Source organism: Neodiprion virginianus, chromosome 2 (assembly GCF_021901495.1).
Source record: "Neodiprion virginianus isolate iyNeoVirg1 chromosome 2, iyNeoVirg1.1, whole genome shotgun sequence".
Lineage (NCBI taxonomy): Eukaryota > Metazoa > Arthropoda > Insecta > Hymenoptera > Diprionidae > Neodiprion > Neodiprion virginianus.
In genome coordinates this window covers 41,310,377-41,326,681 of record NC_060878.1, presented here as the reverse complement: position 1 = coordinate 41,326,681, position 16,305 = coordinate 41,310,377, and the positions used below count along the sequence as shown (strand labels likewise).

The window sequence follows — 16,305 nt, the reverse complement described above, 5'->3', positions numbered from 1 at the left end:
CAGCCAAACGTTTCGATTAATTGTAACATGTACAGGAGAGACGAGAAAAAGCACACAAATCTTTTCAATTTCATCGGTATATCAAGCCGTTGGCAATTGATTAGTATGAATTTTAATATATAGCTATATACGAATGTGTATATATGTGTAAGTATATTTGTTAACTCCCAATTGATTTTTCTTCCTCTTGAAAAAAAAAAAGAAAAAAAAACACCGACAAACAAGTAATATTAGTATTCATAATTTAATGCATATTGTATAAAATGCTGCCCAAAACTCAGGCCACGTTTTTTAAGTACAAACACATTACGTCAGAACTATCGTATCGATTGATGAACCTATGGTAAAGTTTCATTAAACTTCATCAATTTATCGGTTATAACCACAACAAAACGGATTATTTTCTAACACTACGATATAATATCGTATTTACTGTAATCTTAAGAAATAGTTGCACAGGCACGGACGTTATGTGGCATTGTTGTATTTGCAAGATCCCGTAAAAGACACATATATACGTTTACTTTATACGGATTTTGAAGATTTTTTTGGGCGCGAAATTACCTGTAACAACGATGGTGATTTGACTTCCATCACGTAACTTATTGAAGATAGACAGAGAAAGACAAAATAAAAAACAATTGCAACGAAACTGCCAAGTTAGATGAAAAAGATTTCGGTTTAGTTTATAAACAATTAGAAAAAAACCATTGTATATATAATGCTGTAGCTGAATGAAACTTATAAAATGTGGAATTTTGAATCTTAATGTGTAATCTAAGGATAATATTCTGGAATAACATTTTATTTACACACCCCGTTTACAATAACTTTATAACAGTTTATCATTCGCGTGGTAATAAGTCACACAATTAGTAGTGAAATATTCACAATTTAATTGCACACCTGTTAATCACGACTCACAATTTAAATCTATTTCACTTGAAAAGAAGACAAAAAACACTTTTCTGTTATCATTAATGGAAACACTAAAAGATTTACATCACGTGTGTGTGCAAATTCGTTGATACGAAGACGTAAACGATAAGAGGATCGAGTGAACATCGGCCATAATGTAAATATTTGTAATATTTATTGAAAGTAGCGTATAGGACAATTCAAAGTAGATTAGTAATTAATTAGTTTAATTGGAAATACTGGTACATAAATTGATTTGATGAGTGGGAGAAAAAAAAAAGTACATTATTTTTTAGTGTGATAAGAAAATAGTCCTAGTCAGTAATGTTGTATCTTTAATAAACAAAGGAAGAAAAATGCGTAAAAATACATACAAAATATATACATATATATACCTATATATAACTATATAGGTATATGTATTTCTTGCCAAACTCTGTAAAGCGGCTCAATTTTGAAGGTATATTAGATCAGCGAACGTGATTCAATGGAACTACGTATTGGGAAGAAGATGAAAATTATAAAAAATAGAGATATGAAATGTGACACTAAGTTTGGATTTTAGAAAGTAAGAGTAATAACAGGCATAATAATAGAATTATGAAAATGATTTGAACCTTGCTAAGACTGTCGTAATAGTAAATGGGATCAATTCAATATTCTCTTGAATAAATGAATTAACGATTGCACTCAATTTAGAATCCCGTATGATTTTTATTTATCTTAATTGTTGTTTTTTTTTTTTTCACTAATTACCGTCAACATGAGCGAACATTGATATAATTGTAATTCGAATAAAGATAACAATAATAATTAAATTTAAGATTGTTGAATTCTAAAATCTAAATACATCGTAGCCTATTATATAGCGTTTGTTGATAAAATTTGTTGTAACTGTTCGTCAATTCGCACCGAAATATTTAATCCAAGTATTGAACGATCCGAATTTCGGCAATCCGAGGAATTTTATACACATATTATCAATTCTTTGAAACAAGTACAATTCCATTTGAGATCTATGAAACCGGTTTTCGTTTACGAATTATTTTAGATACGAAAATATATTTGCATATAATATATATTTAAAAAATTTAATAAATAATATAATTTATAGAAATAATTATTCTGTAGTTCCTGCATTTATTAAAAGCGTACTGTTGCAATTTTGGCCTACTCGTAGCAAACGTGTCATACTAAACCTTCGACACACATTACATATATCGACATTAGGAAATACAGAGTATCAAACACAGGTGAAATTAAAGATTTAACTACATACCTGACTTGTATGTACAAAATACTATCGACTGTTTTGATTCTCTGTGATGACATTAAAAATCGATTACAATTTATGCAATTTTTGTTTTCTCTTCTTTTTTTTTTTTTTTGTTCAACAAGAGGTCTACACTTAAGAATAAACATAGAGGCTATCCGAGCGTAACAAGATTAAGATTTGTAACACTTTTTTATGTGTGGAGAAAAATACAATATTAAACGTAAGGGTAATTCATTATTTGATCCATTTACAATCAAACGGTTTTTGTTTATTATTATTATTATTATTATTATTATTATTATTATTATTGTCTCTTAAGTGCGATAATCCAAACTTTATTCCTACTATTGTAATGATACACAAGTACTGTAAGAAAAGAAATAAAATACGAATTACTACGTCATTGTATAAAAATGTTCTTGTTTTATCTCCGTAAAATGGTATAATATTATTTTTGCACTCATTTATTTTGTTTTCGTTTCTTTGGCTCTGAGGGCAAATTCTCGAGCGAAACATGGCAATACTCATGTCTTTCGCGCCTATCATGTCCAACTCCAACTTTCTAATTGTCTAAGTATATATGTGTAACTCAGTAAAGATCATTTTACCCTTTCAGGGCGGTATTTGAATCAGGAAACACACTTCATCGTAAAAAAAGTTATGTACTAAATAGCGAATGGGAGTGATAATGGCTTAGTTATTAATTGATTCGACCTGAGAATCTAGGAAATGTGAAATGGATTGTGTTCAGAAGAAAACAAAAAGTTTGAATTGCAATACTTCTCTGGTCTCCTACATACGATCAGAAATTTGTACTGAATAGCGTATTTGAAAATTGGAACGTCCTTTACGGTTAAAGTGATAAAGAGAAATGAAACTAAAATGGTGTAGTATTTTTGAATTACCGAATATGATTCCTAAATTCGCGGTTGGTGGAAAAGATACATAAAACTCATTTCTGCAACTTGTCCAGAGCCCCAAACGTCATTTACAGTCGTTGCATTGAGCGGATGAAAAAATTCACCCAAAAAACAAAAAGAATTCTTAGAATTGAGATTTGATTCGTTGCTCGAAGCGTATCGGGACTGCGCCCAATCGATTTCTCTGGCAAAATTACGTCGGAATAGTGCAAGAAAGAATTTATTCCAGCACTTTTCAGAATCGCGAAAATTTTCGCCAAAAATGCAAAGGGGTTAGCCTTACTTTTTTCTTCATTTTTGGAGCCAAAAATTTGTGGTCTCAGATTCGACTTGTATGACTATTTCCTGACTAATTGGACCCCCAGGAACTCAGAAAACGCAGCGAAAAGAGCGTGGGATCAACAGGGAAGAAGTTACGAAGGAAAAAGCACCTGCTGAAAAATGTCGAAAACACAGGTTCTGGTTTTTTGGCTGTAACTTTTGATCCGCTGCTCGCAGCGTATCGAGACTGCGCCAAATCGATTTCTTTCGCAAAATTACGTCGGAATAGTGCAAGAAAGAATTTATTCCAACACTTTTCAAAATCGCGAAAATTTTCGCCAAAAATGCAAAGGGGTTAGCCTTACTTTTTTCTTCATTTTTGGAGCCAAAAATTTGTGGTCTCAGATTCGACTTGTATGACTATTTCCTGACTAATTGGACCCCCAGGAACTCAGAAAACGCAGCGAAAAGAGCGTGGGATCAACAGGGAAGAAGTTACGAAGGAAAAAGCACCTGCTGAAAAATGTCGAAAACACAGGTTCTGGTTTTTTGGCTGTAACTTTTGATCCGCTGCTCGCAGCGTATCGAGACTGCGCCAAATCGATTTCTCTCGCAAAATTACGTCGGAATAGTGCAAGAAAGAATTTATTCCAACACTTTTCAAAATCGCGAAAATTTTCGCCAAAAATGCAAAGGGGTTAGCCTTACTTTTTTCTTCATTTTTGGAGCCAAAAATTTGTGGTCTCAGATTCGACTTGTATGACTATTTCCTGACTAATTGGACCCCCAGGAACTCAGAAAACGCAGCGAAAAGAGCGTGGGATCAACAGGGAAGAAGTTACGAAGGAAAAAGCACCTGCTGAAAAATGTCGAAAACACAGGTTCTGGTTTTTTGGCTGTAACTTTTGATCCGCTGCTCGCAGCGTATCGAGACTGCGCCAAATCGATTTCTCTCGCAAAATTACGTCGGAATAGTGCAAGAAAGAATTTATTCCAACACTTTTCAAAATCGCGAAAATTTTCCCCAAAAATGCAAAGGGGTTAGCCTTACTTTTTTCTTCATTTTTGGAGCCAAAAATTTGTGGTCTCAGATTCGACTTGTATGACTATTTCCTGACTAATTGGACCCCCAGAAACTCAGAAAACGCAGCGAAAAGAGCGTGGGATCAACAGGGAAGAAGTTACGAAGGAAAAAGCACCTGCTGAAAAATGTCGAAAACACAGGTTCTGGTTTTTTGGCTGTAACTTTTGATCCGCTGCTCGCAGCGTATCGAGACTGCGCCAAATCGATTTCTCTCGCAAAATTACGTCGGAATAGTGCAAGAAAGAATTTATTCCAACACTTTTCAAAATCGCGAAAATTTTCGCCAAAAATGCAAAGGGGTTAGCCTTACTTTTTTCTTCATTTTTGGAGCCAAAAATTTGTGGTCTCAGATTCGACTTGTATGACTATTTCCTGACTAATTGGACCCCCAGGAACTCAGAAAACGCAGCGAAAAGAGCGTGGGATCAACAGGGAAGAAGTTACGAAGGAAAAAGCACCTGCTGAAAAATGTCGAAAACACAGGTCCTGGTTTTTTGGCTGCAACTTTTGATCCGCTGCTCGCAGCGTATCGAGACTGCGCCCAATCGATTTCTCTCGCAAAATTACGTCGGAATAGTGCAAGAAAGAATTTATTCCAACACTTTTCAAAATCGCGAAAATTTTCCCCAAAAATGCAAAGGGGTTAGCCTTACTTTTTTCTTCATTTTTGGAGCCAAAAATTTGTGGTCTCAGATTCGACTTGTATGACTATTTCCTGACTAATTGGACCCCCAGGAACTCAGAAAACGCAGCGAAAAGAGCGTGGGATCAACAGGGAAGAAGTTACGAAGGAAAAAGCACCTGCTGAAAAATGTCGAAAACACAGGTTCTGGTTTTTTGGCTGTAACTTTTGATCCGCTGCTCGCAGCGTATCGAGACTGCGCCAAATCGATTTCTCTCGCAAAATTACGTCGGAATAGTGCAAGAAAGAATTTATTCCAACACTTTTCAAAATCGCGAAAATTTTCGCCAAAAATCCAAAAGGGTTAGCCTTACTTTTTTCTTCATTTTTGGAGCCAAAAATTTGTGGTCTCAGATTCGACTTGTATGACTATTTCCTGACTAATTGGACCCCCAGGAACTCAGAAAACGCAGCGAAAAGAGCGTGGGATCAACAGGGAAGAAGTTACGAAGGAAAAAGCACCTGCTGAAAAATGTCGAAAACACAGGTTCTGGTTTTTTGGCTGTAACTTTTGATCCGCTGCTCGCAGCGTATCGAGACTGCGCCAAATCGATTTCTCTCGCAAAATTACGTCGGAATAGTGCAAGAAAGAATTTATTCCAACACTTTTCAAAATCGCGAAAATTTTCGCCAAAAATGCAAAGGGGTTAGCCTTACTTTTTTCTTCATTTTTGGAGCCAAAAATTTGTGGTCTCAGATTCGACTTGTATGACTATTTCCTGACTAATTGGACCCCCAGGAACTCAGAAAACGCAGCGAAAAGAGCGTGGGATCAACAGGGAAGAAGTTACGAAGGAAAAAGCACCTGCTGAAAAATGTCGAAAACACAGGTCCTGGTTTTTCGGCTGCAACTTTTGATCCGCTGCTCGCAGCGTATCGAGACTGCGCCCAATCGATTTCTCTCGCAAAATTACGTCGGAATAGTGCAAGAAAGAATTTATTCCAACACTTTTCAAAATCGCGAAAATTTTCCCCAAAAATGCAAAGGGGTTAGCCTTACTTTTTTCTTCATTTTTGGAGCCAAAAATTTGTGGTCTCAGATTCGACTTGTATGACTATTTCCTGACTAATTGGACCCCCAGGAACTCAGAAAACGCAGCGAAAAGAGCGTGGGATCAACAGGGAAGAAGTTACGAAGGAAAAAGCACCTGCTGAAAAATGTCGAAAACACAGGTTCTGGTTTTTTGGCTGTAACTTTTGATCCGCTGCTCGCAGCGTATCGAGACTGCGCCCAATCGATTTCTCTCGCAAAATTACGTCGGAATAGTGCAAGAAAGAATTTATTCCAACACTTTTCAAAATCGCGAAAATTTTCCTCAAAAATGCAAAGGGTTCACTTTTTTAGCAAAAAATCGTTTGCTTCGCAATTCATTCGTATGTCCGTGTTCCAGTCAATGGTACACCCAGGAACGCCGAAAATACACTAGAAATACCGTAAAAACAACAGCAGAAAAAAGGCGTCAAGGATACAGGGAAATTCATTAGTTTATTGATTTTAGTACAGGTTACATGCAGTAGTAAAATTCCAATATTATTCACATCGTATTCTTCAGAGGTATGTACATTGCACACGTGTATAGCTTAGAACTTGAACTTTACAACATATACCTCACATCCATATAACCATTCACGCATTCTGCTCAAAGCAACTTATATTGTACTTCTCTTTCCTCATATTCTCTGTGTCTTCAACTTTATAATACCTACTATTAGGCAACCTGTTGAAGTACCGTACACTGTCACGCGAACACTTGTATTAGAAAGGCACATTGAATAAACTGTAACTGAACTGAAACAAAAACTTTGTCACTGTGAATTCATAATTTTCCTTTCCCATCCATCTGACAACTCGGTAGGAATCGGATGCTTTTGGCTGCAATTCTGGATTTCTTGCGCGCAGCGTATTTGGACCGCGCCCAAACGATTCCTGTCGCAAAATTACGTCGAAATAATGCATTCAAGAATCGATTCCAACATCATTCAGAATCGTCAAAATCACGGCATCCAGAACATCGTAGGACCCACAGCTAAGGAGTCGGACGTGCATATTCTCACTGTATGCTAGTGAGGCTTGTGTGTTTTTTCACGTGCATATTATTTTGTGTTATCATTTTTGATCATCTATCATGCGTTCCGACTTATCTCATCTGACATAAGACGATTCAATAGCTTGCAGAATAAATGCTTTGTATCGAGCATTAGAATAGATATGAATTATGTGTCAGTTGTGGAAGCAGGTATCACGAAGAAATTAAACACGTTGTATTTCCGATGGTTATCCGATGTACTTTGTTCGTTATTCAAGAATGTCGCAGCGCTGCAATGCTGTCCAAACGCCTCCTTGTATTGTAATCCTCCCGCATTCAAGGAGTTAGTCATAAGTACAGTTTCAGCGAACGCTTCAATATGCAGTTTCATGTCATTAAACCAGAGTGCACCTATCCAGAGATCCTTAACCTAACTTATCCTTTCTCATAATAGCTACAACTATTTCACGTTTAATTTTTGTTATTGCACTTCCGAGAATTAGGCGACGAATTCGTGTTGCTGAGTCCAATCGGATGGAGCCCACGAAACGAGGTTCACTCGTCGTGTACCAATATAGCGAACAGATCGAAGGTATGTGCAGAGTTACCTGAAACAAGATCTAAAATTAGTGCTTTCTATTCAAAACAAATTTCGAATTATCAGTAAAAATTGTTGATCATACAAGTGCCCCCCTCCCGCACACACGCACGCACGTACATACCTATATATACGATCGTGCACACTAATACGATTTACACGTCCAAATTGAAAACTCTGGATTTTTTCTACTAGTCCGAACTGGCCTCGAAATCAACATACGCCTACGCACGGAGCATAAAATACCCAAAATCGCGTGTAACGGCGGCCTCGCGACAGGGAGGGAAGGGGTAACCCTAAGGAGAGTGGGAAACGCCGGACGTCGAGACGCCCGATCAAGTCGTGCCGGTACCTCTGAAGACGTCGCACCTTGAGGAATACCCTGAAAATTAACTTAGGTACGTTTTCTGTCTAGGCTGCCCCTCTAGCGTCTACTTGTACTCCTACTCCTGATCCTATTCCTACTCCTACTTCTACTCCTGATCCTACTACTACTCCTACTGTTACTACTTCTACTCCTATTCCTACTCCAAGTCCTATTCCTACTACTACTCCTACTTCTACTCCTATTTCTACATATTTCTTTGATCCTACTCCTACTCCTGATTCTATTCCTGATCCTATTCCTACTCCTACTCCCGATCCCACTTCTGATCCTACTCATACTCCTACTCCTACTCCTGATTCTATTCCTGATCCTATTCCTGATCCTACTCCTACTCCTCCTTCTGATCCTACTCCTATTCCTACTCCTGATACTGATCCTTCTTCATCAAATATTATAAAAATGTTAATCTCACCGAGCACAAATCCTCATCCTCCTTGTCCACCTTGTTCTCCTCGTCCAGCTCGACTACCTCCAACCACCACCAACGACCACTGCTAACCACCTCGGGTTATACCTGGAATGATAATAAATATTTTCAGTGTAAGAACACATCAAAAATATTATGTAAGGATCAATATAATTAATTAATTAATTAATTAATATGTAATAAATTTTATTAGTGCATTTGAAGCTACTGAATATGTGCTTGCGCGAAAAATGAATTGAAATAATTTATTGTAAACATGACAAGTTCGAATATAACTACAATTTCCATTGAATATTATAAAAATGTTAAACTCACCGAGCACAAATCCTCGTCCTCCTTGTTCTCCTCGTCTTCCTCGTCCTTCTTCTCGTTCACCTCCGACCACCTCCAACCAGCGCCAACCACCTCTAACCACCACCGATAACCACCTCGGGTTATACCTGGAATAGTAATAAATATTTTCAGTATAAGAACACATCAAATATATTATGTAAGGATCAATATAATCAATTAATTAATTAATATGTAATAAATTTTATTTGCACATTTGAAGTTACTGAATATGTGCCTACGTGAAAAATTAATTGAAATAATTTATTGTAAACATGACAAGTTTGAAATATTTTAGATGAAATATAATTACAATTGCCATCAGATATTATAAAAATGTTTTACTCACCGAGCACAAATACTCGTCCTCCTCGTCGTCCTCCTCCTTGTTAACCTCCGACCACCTTCAACTACCGCCAACCACCTCCAACGACCACCGCTGACCACCTCGGGTTATACCTCGAACACCAATAAATATTACAAGTATTAGATTTCATCAAAAATATTGTGTAAGGATTAATGTAATTTTTTTAATGTCACATTTTACCCAGAAGTTTATGAGAAAATTATGAAAAATTATTGGAATTTTACTAGCGCATTGATAGCTAATGAATTTGGGCTTGCACGAAAAATGAATTCAAATAATTTATTGTGAACATGACAGGTTTAACCAGAACTACGGAAAATTAGTCCTGAAAGTCGAACGTTACCAGGTCAAGGACCTGGACCACCAGAACCACGGAGCGCTTGTCTTGGAAGTCGAGTTTCACCAGGTAGCGGACCTGGAGTGCAGGAAGTACGGAGCGCTTGTTCCTGAAGTCGAGTTTCACCAGGTAGTGGACCTGGAGCGCAGGGACCACGGCGCGCTTCTCCTGGAACTCGCGTTGCATCAGGAAGCGGACCCGGAGCGCAGGATCCAGGAGGTAGAGAACCCCGAACTCGAAATCTGCGGAGCGCGATTCTCATACGTCCTCTCTACTGCGCGGTTGTTACCAGACTGAGGAATTCGGCTAGCAGATTTTCAAGTAGATAGATGATGTCAAGAGAAAAAAATTTTGTGTGACGTCACTTTCTGAACATCCGACATCCAAACTGTGGTTTCGAACTTCAATACTATGTATGTTGTATGATGCATGACGTATGATGCATGCTGTACGATGATATGATATGATGTATAATGATTTTAGTTTTCACATTTCAGACAAGAAATACGCACTCTATTTTTTCTGCTGTTTCGAGACTCAAGCGGCTAGGCCCTTCAATGGTCAGCCGTTGACTAAAGATGTACTCTTCAGTCAACGAATGAGTCATAAATTAGCCTGTTGGAATATGGAATAAAAGTATACTTGTGGAAGGTGGGATAGATCTACATACTCATAGAGAACGCTGATGAAAATATACATCTTCAGTCACAGATTGATATCCATTGTGGAAATATTCGGAATGTATGGCCCGACTTCAGTGGGTGGTGCGAATTGAGCCTGCTGCAGCGGCTGACGACGAACTCACAAAAGCCTCGCTAAAATTCTAAAATTCTAAAACTGATTGCAGCGAGTTGAATAACACGATCGATTTGCTGTTAACTTTGTTGCTTCACCCGTTTCCAAGATCACGAATTTACACATCTAAACTCCTGGAGTCTTTGGAGATTTTTCGAATTTTAAATTGCATCAGTTGGAGTCGAGGTTTGGGTAACATTTAGAGTGCAGGCTTTCGACGTTTTTCATATTTTTCGTATAATTCCGCAAACAAAAACACGTTTCCCACATATCAGTGGTAATATCTAACGTTGATAATTTTTCTTAAAGATAAGCAATGGATCATGGGGTACAGAAGACTCCAAGTTTTCGGATGATTTTGCAACCAATCGTTTACTTATTCTTGACATCTATATCAAATTCCAAAGCCACGTATCTGTACTTTTTGGGTTGACACACTTTTCACTTAACAATAATAAAATTCTATCACGCGTACTTGTAACACTAAATATTCCAAAAAAGATCTTTTCATATGGTAAGGGTGATTCTGGTTTCTGACAATATGATCTGCATGTTCAATTATAAACCCACAGGATTGCTTTTCAAAAGAGGCAGGCGATACGTTTAATGCAATAGTCAAACCTTTATAAATCCGTGCAAAGAAATTCTCGGGTTATCTTCTTGTTATGTACTACAGTGCAAAGTGTAACCATATTCATTTCAATTTCCTTTGATGCGGGATAACAGATTATAACTACGTGTTCCGGCAAAGTAGCAATGTAACGATTCAAATCAAAGTATTACCTCGCGCTCACTACAGTTTCATGTCAATCGCTATTTCAAGTCGTACTTATACATGTACGCATACTCGCGTGTAGTTTTTACTTTCCCATTTTTATCTACGTATTTTCTCGCCTTTGTAAAATATAGATAGTTGTTGGTTATGAAGATTTTCATTTACCGATGTGGTTAGTTACTTGGTTGATAATACGTGAAACTGCTATTGCCCCCAAGTCTAAATATAGTCAGCTGCGATGGCGTATTGCGCATGCGTTATTAGAAAGAGAGAAAGAGAACTTTGTTATCTGCTCGTAGCGTGATTTCGGACATTTTTATTCTATACTAGTGCTGCTGCAGGCGGTCTGTAGATTCATCGAGATTCACTCGTTCGCAAAGAGGTTAATTCGGTCGTCCAGTGTCCGGTGCCATCGACCACCTTACCATTGTTAAATGTAACAGTGATCGTAATTTTATTCGAATATCGCCAGATTAATGTGAGTAAAGTACCACAGAATTTCAATTAATTATATGGGCACCCTTAGTCGAATAGCGGGAAATTACATTCTTGCTTCATTCGTAGAGTAAACCATGTACTTAACCTAACCGGGCTGAGTATACAGTTTTGCTATTTGGTATCCTTTCCTGAAATATTTACCGTACACCAAGTTGAAGTTGATTTTGTATTTACAACGATTTTATGATAGCACTGAAAAATGAGTTACCACCGGGGAGGTGGTAACAAGCCAAAGGGCTTTGGCTTCGCTGGATTTCAGATGGCTGGAACCAAGAGAAGCGGCGTCAACATTCCGCCACCTCCGAACAACTCGACTCTCAGCAAACAGGGCTATCATACAATGAATTCTATAACCGAGAACGCTCTATCTGCAAACTGGGGGATACCTAAAAAGCGAAGCAAAACTGAGGAAGAGTAAGTGTTGTTCAGTCGGTAGTTACTATTATTATTGAAGTTTCCCAGATAGGATTTAGTTTAAAAAGTAAGTCGATTATAAAATCAATTTACATAATCAGATATTTTGAGGATGATGACGATGCGCCGACTTCCTCATTGGAATATATCCCTGCGCCTGGTTCTCCGACCTACGAACTTATGAAGAAAGACAATCGAAAACAGGAAAGTGACAGTGACGAGGATCCACTCGACGCGTTTATGGCTGGAATCGACGCTGAAGTTAAAAAGAATACATTCGAAGCTGAGCTGGCTGAAGAGATGAGAATGGAAGACAAATCCAAGGGAATCAGAACTGATATCGATGATGAAGACGACGAGGAGAGTTACTACAAGTAATATTTTATTTATAAAAAAGCATACGACGCCTTCCATTCACTAAAAATTCTATATTGTAAACAATCACAAGAAAGTTCAAAGTGGTGTGATAAAAATGACTGCATTTCGTTTTTTAGATATATGGAAGAAAACCCTACAGCAGGGCTTCAGCAAGATGACTCGGATCAGGAGATTGAGTATGACGAAGATGGGAACCCAATACCACCACCAAAAAAGAAGGACATTGATCCCTTGCCTCCGATTGATCACAGTGAAATAAACTACGAACCATTTGAAAAGAATTTCTATAACGTACACGAGGAGATTGCAAATTTAAACAAGCAGCAAGTCGAGGACTTACGGCAGACCTTGGGAATCAAAGTGACCGGTCCTTCTGCGCCCAATCCAGTCACCAGCTTTGCACATTTCGGATTCGACGATGCTTTGATAAAGTCGATTAGAAAAAACGAGTACACTCAGCCGACTCCCATTCAGGCACAAGCGATACCTGCTGCTCTGAGTGGCCGGGATTTGATAGGAATTGCTAAAACTGGTAGTGGAAAAACAGCGGCGTTTATTTGGCCGATGTTGGTGCACATTATGGATCAGCAAGAACTAAAGCCAGGCGATGGGCCAATCGGTCTGATATTAGCGCCAACCAGAGAATTATCACAGCAGGTAAAATTTGTAGCAACGATAATTTCACGTCAGTTGTAGAAAATGACAAATTATAAACTTTAATAATTAACTCGAAAATTATCTTCTTGCAGATATACCAAGAGGCTAAGAAGTTTGGCAAGGTATATAACATACAAGTATGCTGTTGCTACGGAGGTGGCAGTAAATGGGAGCAAAGCAAAGCCTTGGAAGGAGGTGCGGAAATAGTCGTTGCTACTCCTGGTCGAATGATCGATTTGGTCAAGATGAAGGCTACCAATTTGGCTAGAGTCTCATTTCTCGTGCTTGACGAAGCTGACAGAATGTTTGACATGGGTTTTGGTGAGTGAGCAGCCAAGCGATATCCTTTACATTGAAACATCAAAAGTCATTACTGTTCTGTACAAACAAACTCATTTTTATCACATACAATGTTCAGAACCACAGGTAAGGTCGATTTGCAACCATGTCAGACCAGACAGACAAACGCTACTGTTCAGTGCGACTTTTAAGAAGAGGGTTGAAAAACTGGCACGTGACGTGCTCACGGATCCTATAAGGATTGTCCAAGGAGATGTAGGAGAAGCTAACACAGACGTGACGCAACACGTTGTCATGTTCAACAGTAATCCTGCTGCCAAATGGTCTTGGCTACTGCATAACATTGTTGAATTTCTCAGCGCTGGTAGTTTACTCATATTTGTAACTAAAAAGGTGCGGAATATTATAATAAACCAACGAGAATCAGTTACGGCAAATAAACACAGGCTACGATCTTTGAGCGTTTTTCAATTTTTGATCTTAGCTAAACGCTGAGGAGGTCTCGAACAATCTAAAATTGAAGGAATTCGATGTTCTCCTGTTGCACGGTGATATGGACCAGATCGAACGAAACAAAGTTATCACTGCTTTCAAGAAACAAGAAATAAGTATACTTGTCGCTACCGATGTTGCAGGTAAGCTACATCTGTGACAGAAATAACGATATTGAAATTTACTATTCAAAGAAATCTCTCAACTGATTTTGCAATTCCCCCTGATTTATCACGTCGAGATACCTTTTATGAGAACAAGGCAGACGTGTGGTCTGAAGTTTTTCTACATGGTATATTTATCGCAATACTCTTAACTTCAGCTCGCGGCTTGGATATCCCTCACATAAAAACGGTACTGAATTACGATGTGGCGCGCGACATAGACACGCACACACACAGGATAGGAAGGACAGGTCGAGCAGGAGAAAAGGGAACAGCGTTCACTCTGGTCACTGACAAAGATAAAGAATTCGCTGGTCATTTAGTGAGAAATTTAGAGGGAGCGAATCAAGATGTACCGAAAGGTCTGCTCGATCTGGCCTTGCAAAGTGCCTGGTTCCGAAAATCGAGATTTAAAGGTGGAAAAGGCAAAAGCTTGAACGTCGGTGGTGCAGGACTCGGGTTCAGAGGTCGAGTGTCCGATGGGACAAACAGTGGACAGGTTTGTTGCAAACACGTAATTGTAAGTACACGTTTGTACACCGTTAATTCACCTTCAATTCTACAGAGTGGCGGATCCTCGAATCCGGCATCGAAAGACATCAGCGAAGTAGTCAAAAAATTGGAGAGACATGGACCGGGAAGCGATCGACTCTCGGCGATGAAAGCTGCCTTCAAAAGCCAGTACAACACTCAGGTATGATCTTATATTGTAATCGCTGCCACTTGCCGAACCGTTCGAAAATTATTTAATTATTTGTTTGTTTTTTGTTATAGTTCCGTGCGTCTTCGGATCACACGTGGGAGCAAACGATTCAGCCAGCATCCGTCGTGATGCCCCCGCCTCCGCCAATGCTACCCTCTTCTTCACCTCCTACGTCAGCCGCCGGTCTCAGCGAGCAGTCGGAGGGCCAGGAATATCAGAATTCTAACTCTGCGGCAACGGGAGAAAGGCGGAGGGTCAGAAAGAGTCGATGGGAGTGAGTCGGATTAAAATTGCTGCCAAGCCATATCAGTGAGCCCAAATCTACGATTATTCTATCATCGCAAATACACCGACTGCAAAGCCTGTTTTGTTTTATATTATTATAATGAAAATAAATCCTCATTTTACCAATTCCGTGCGAGTCGTGTGCCAATTTGATCCTTAGGTTCCTGTTTAATCATATTTATTGATATACGAAAGATAAAGTTGATTCAACGATCATACATCTTTTACATTAGTTTGTCCTCTGCACGAGTTACATAATTTTCTATTTCCAACAACGATCAGATTTATAGGGAAGGGTTCACAGCATCCAGTAAATGGTCTTTTAGCTTGTTTCGCATTCACCCAAAACTCCTAGCCATGATCAATTTACACTCAAGATACAAATGCGATCCGCTATAAGATGATTTAGGGCTCCGCTGTGATCCGCAATATTTATGTATTTTCCAGAGAAACAATAGAATTAGGCAAGATGTACTTCTCAATGGTCAAATTTATACTGCTTGTATTGCAACATATAGTGCTAATCGCAGATTACTAGTTATCTAGTACATCATATTATTTCCGATACAATAATGAGTCGTTACTAGATTTATCTCTATTTTTAATATAAAACTGCAATCATAAAAAAAAAAAAATGTCTAACCGAGGAGTCAACTACTGTCCAATTACGGAGCAACAACTGTCTAACTATACTTGTTCTAATCTTTATCTCAATATCTCCTGTGAATTTTTGTGGCAATGTATAAAAAGAATAAGGTCATCAGCGGTTAACTCCTCGCAAAAAATTATAAAAAAATTAATATATGTATAATCGTTACGAAAACGTAATGAATATTTGCTTTAAAGATCTACAATACATACTATATGCAGAGAATATGATATTATGTATTCCGTTTCGTATACCCAAGAAATGAAAATGAAAAATGAAAGAAACGCGCTACTTTATACCCATGTTTGAATTTCCTCGGTCAAATATTTCTAATAAATTTCTTTTTTCATATTTTTAACCAAGTTTGCAGCTAATCAATGCTGCTTTGCGCTAAATACTTGTTCGATAAATATCTCTCCACGTTGAAGAACGACCTTTGAGTAATTCGCTCGTACTGTGCGCGCAGTTGAGTAATTTGTGCCAAAATGGATATGATTCACTTTGAACGATTGGAAAAAAAGAACCTGTTTAGTAACATTTTTTTCTCTCTCTCCGATCGCAAATCGTCGTTTTCACTTCA

The 16,305-nt window shown here is 38.2% G+C and overlaps 1 protein-coding gene across 2 annotated transcripts; it reads left to right on the top strand.

Annotated features, from left to right (window-relative positions):
* Positions 1-11,498: 11,498 nt before the first annotated feature.
* On the top strand, positions 11,499-15,694 carry LOC124297052 (ATP-dependent RNA helicase DDX42). 2 transcript variants are annotated; one of them, XM_046747641.1, is made up of 10 exons: positions 11,499-11,663; positions 11,874-12,097; positions 12,199-12,471; positions 12,592-13,132; positions 13,225-13,453; positions 13,551-13,825; positions 13,917-14,067; positions 14,247-14,587; positions 14,654-14,782; positions 14,863-15,694. In XM_046747641.1, exons 2-10 carry the CDS (start codon positions 11,883-11,885, stop codon positions 15,067-15,069), a joined length of 2,361 nt encoding a protein of 786 aa, XP_046603597.1. In that variant the 5' UTR covers positions 11,499-11,663; positions 11,874-11,882; the 3' UTR covers positions 15,070-15,694. The 2 variants fall into 2 exon arrangements, with proteins under 2 accessions (XP_046603597.1, XP_046603598.1); XM_046747642.1 differs by lacking the exon at positions 11,499-11,663 and having other exon boundaries at positions 11,957-12,097; positions 12,209-12,471.
* Positions 15,695-16,305: the final 611 nt, after the last annotated feature.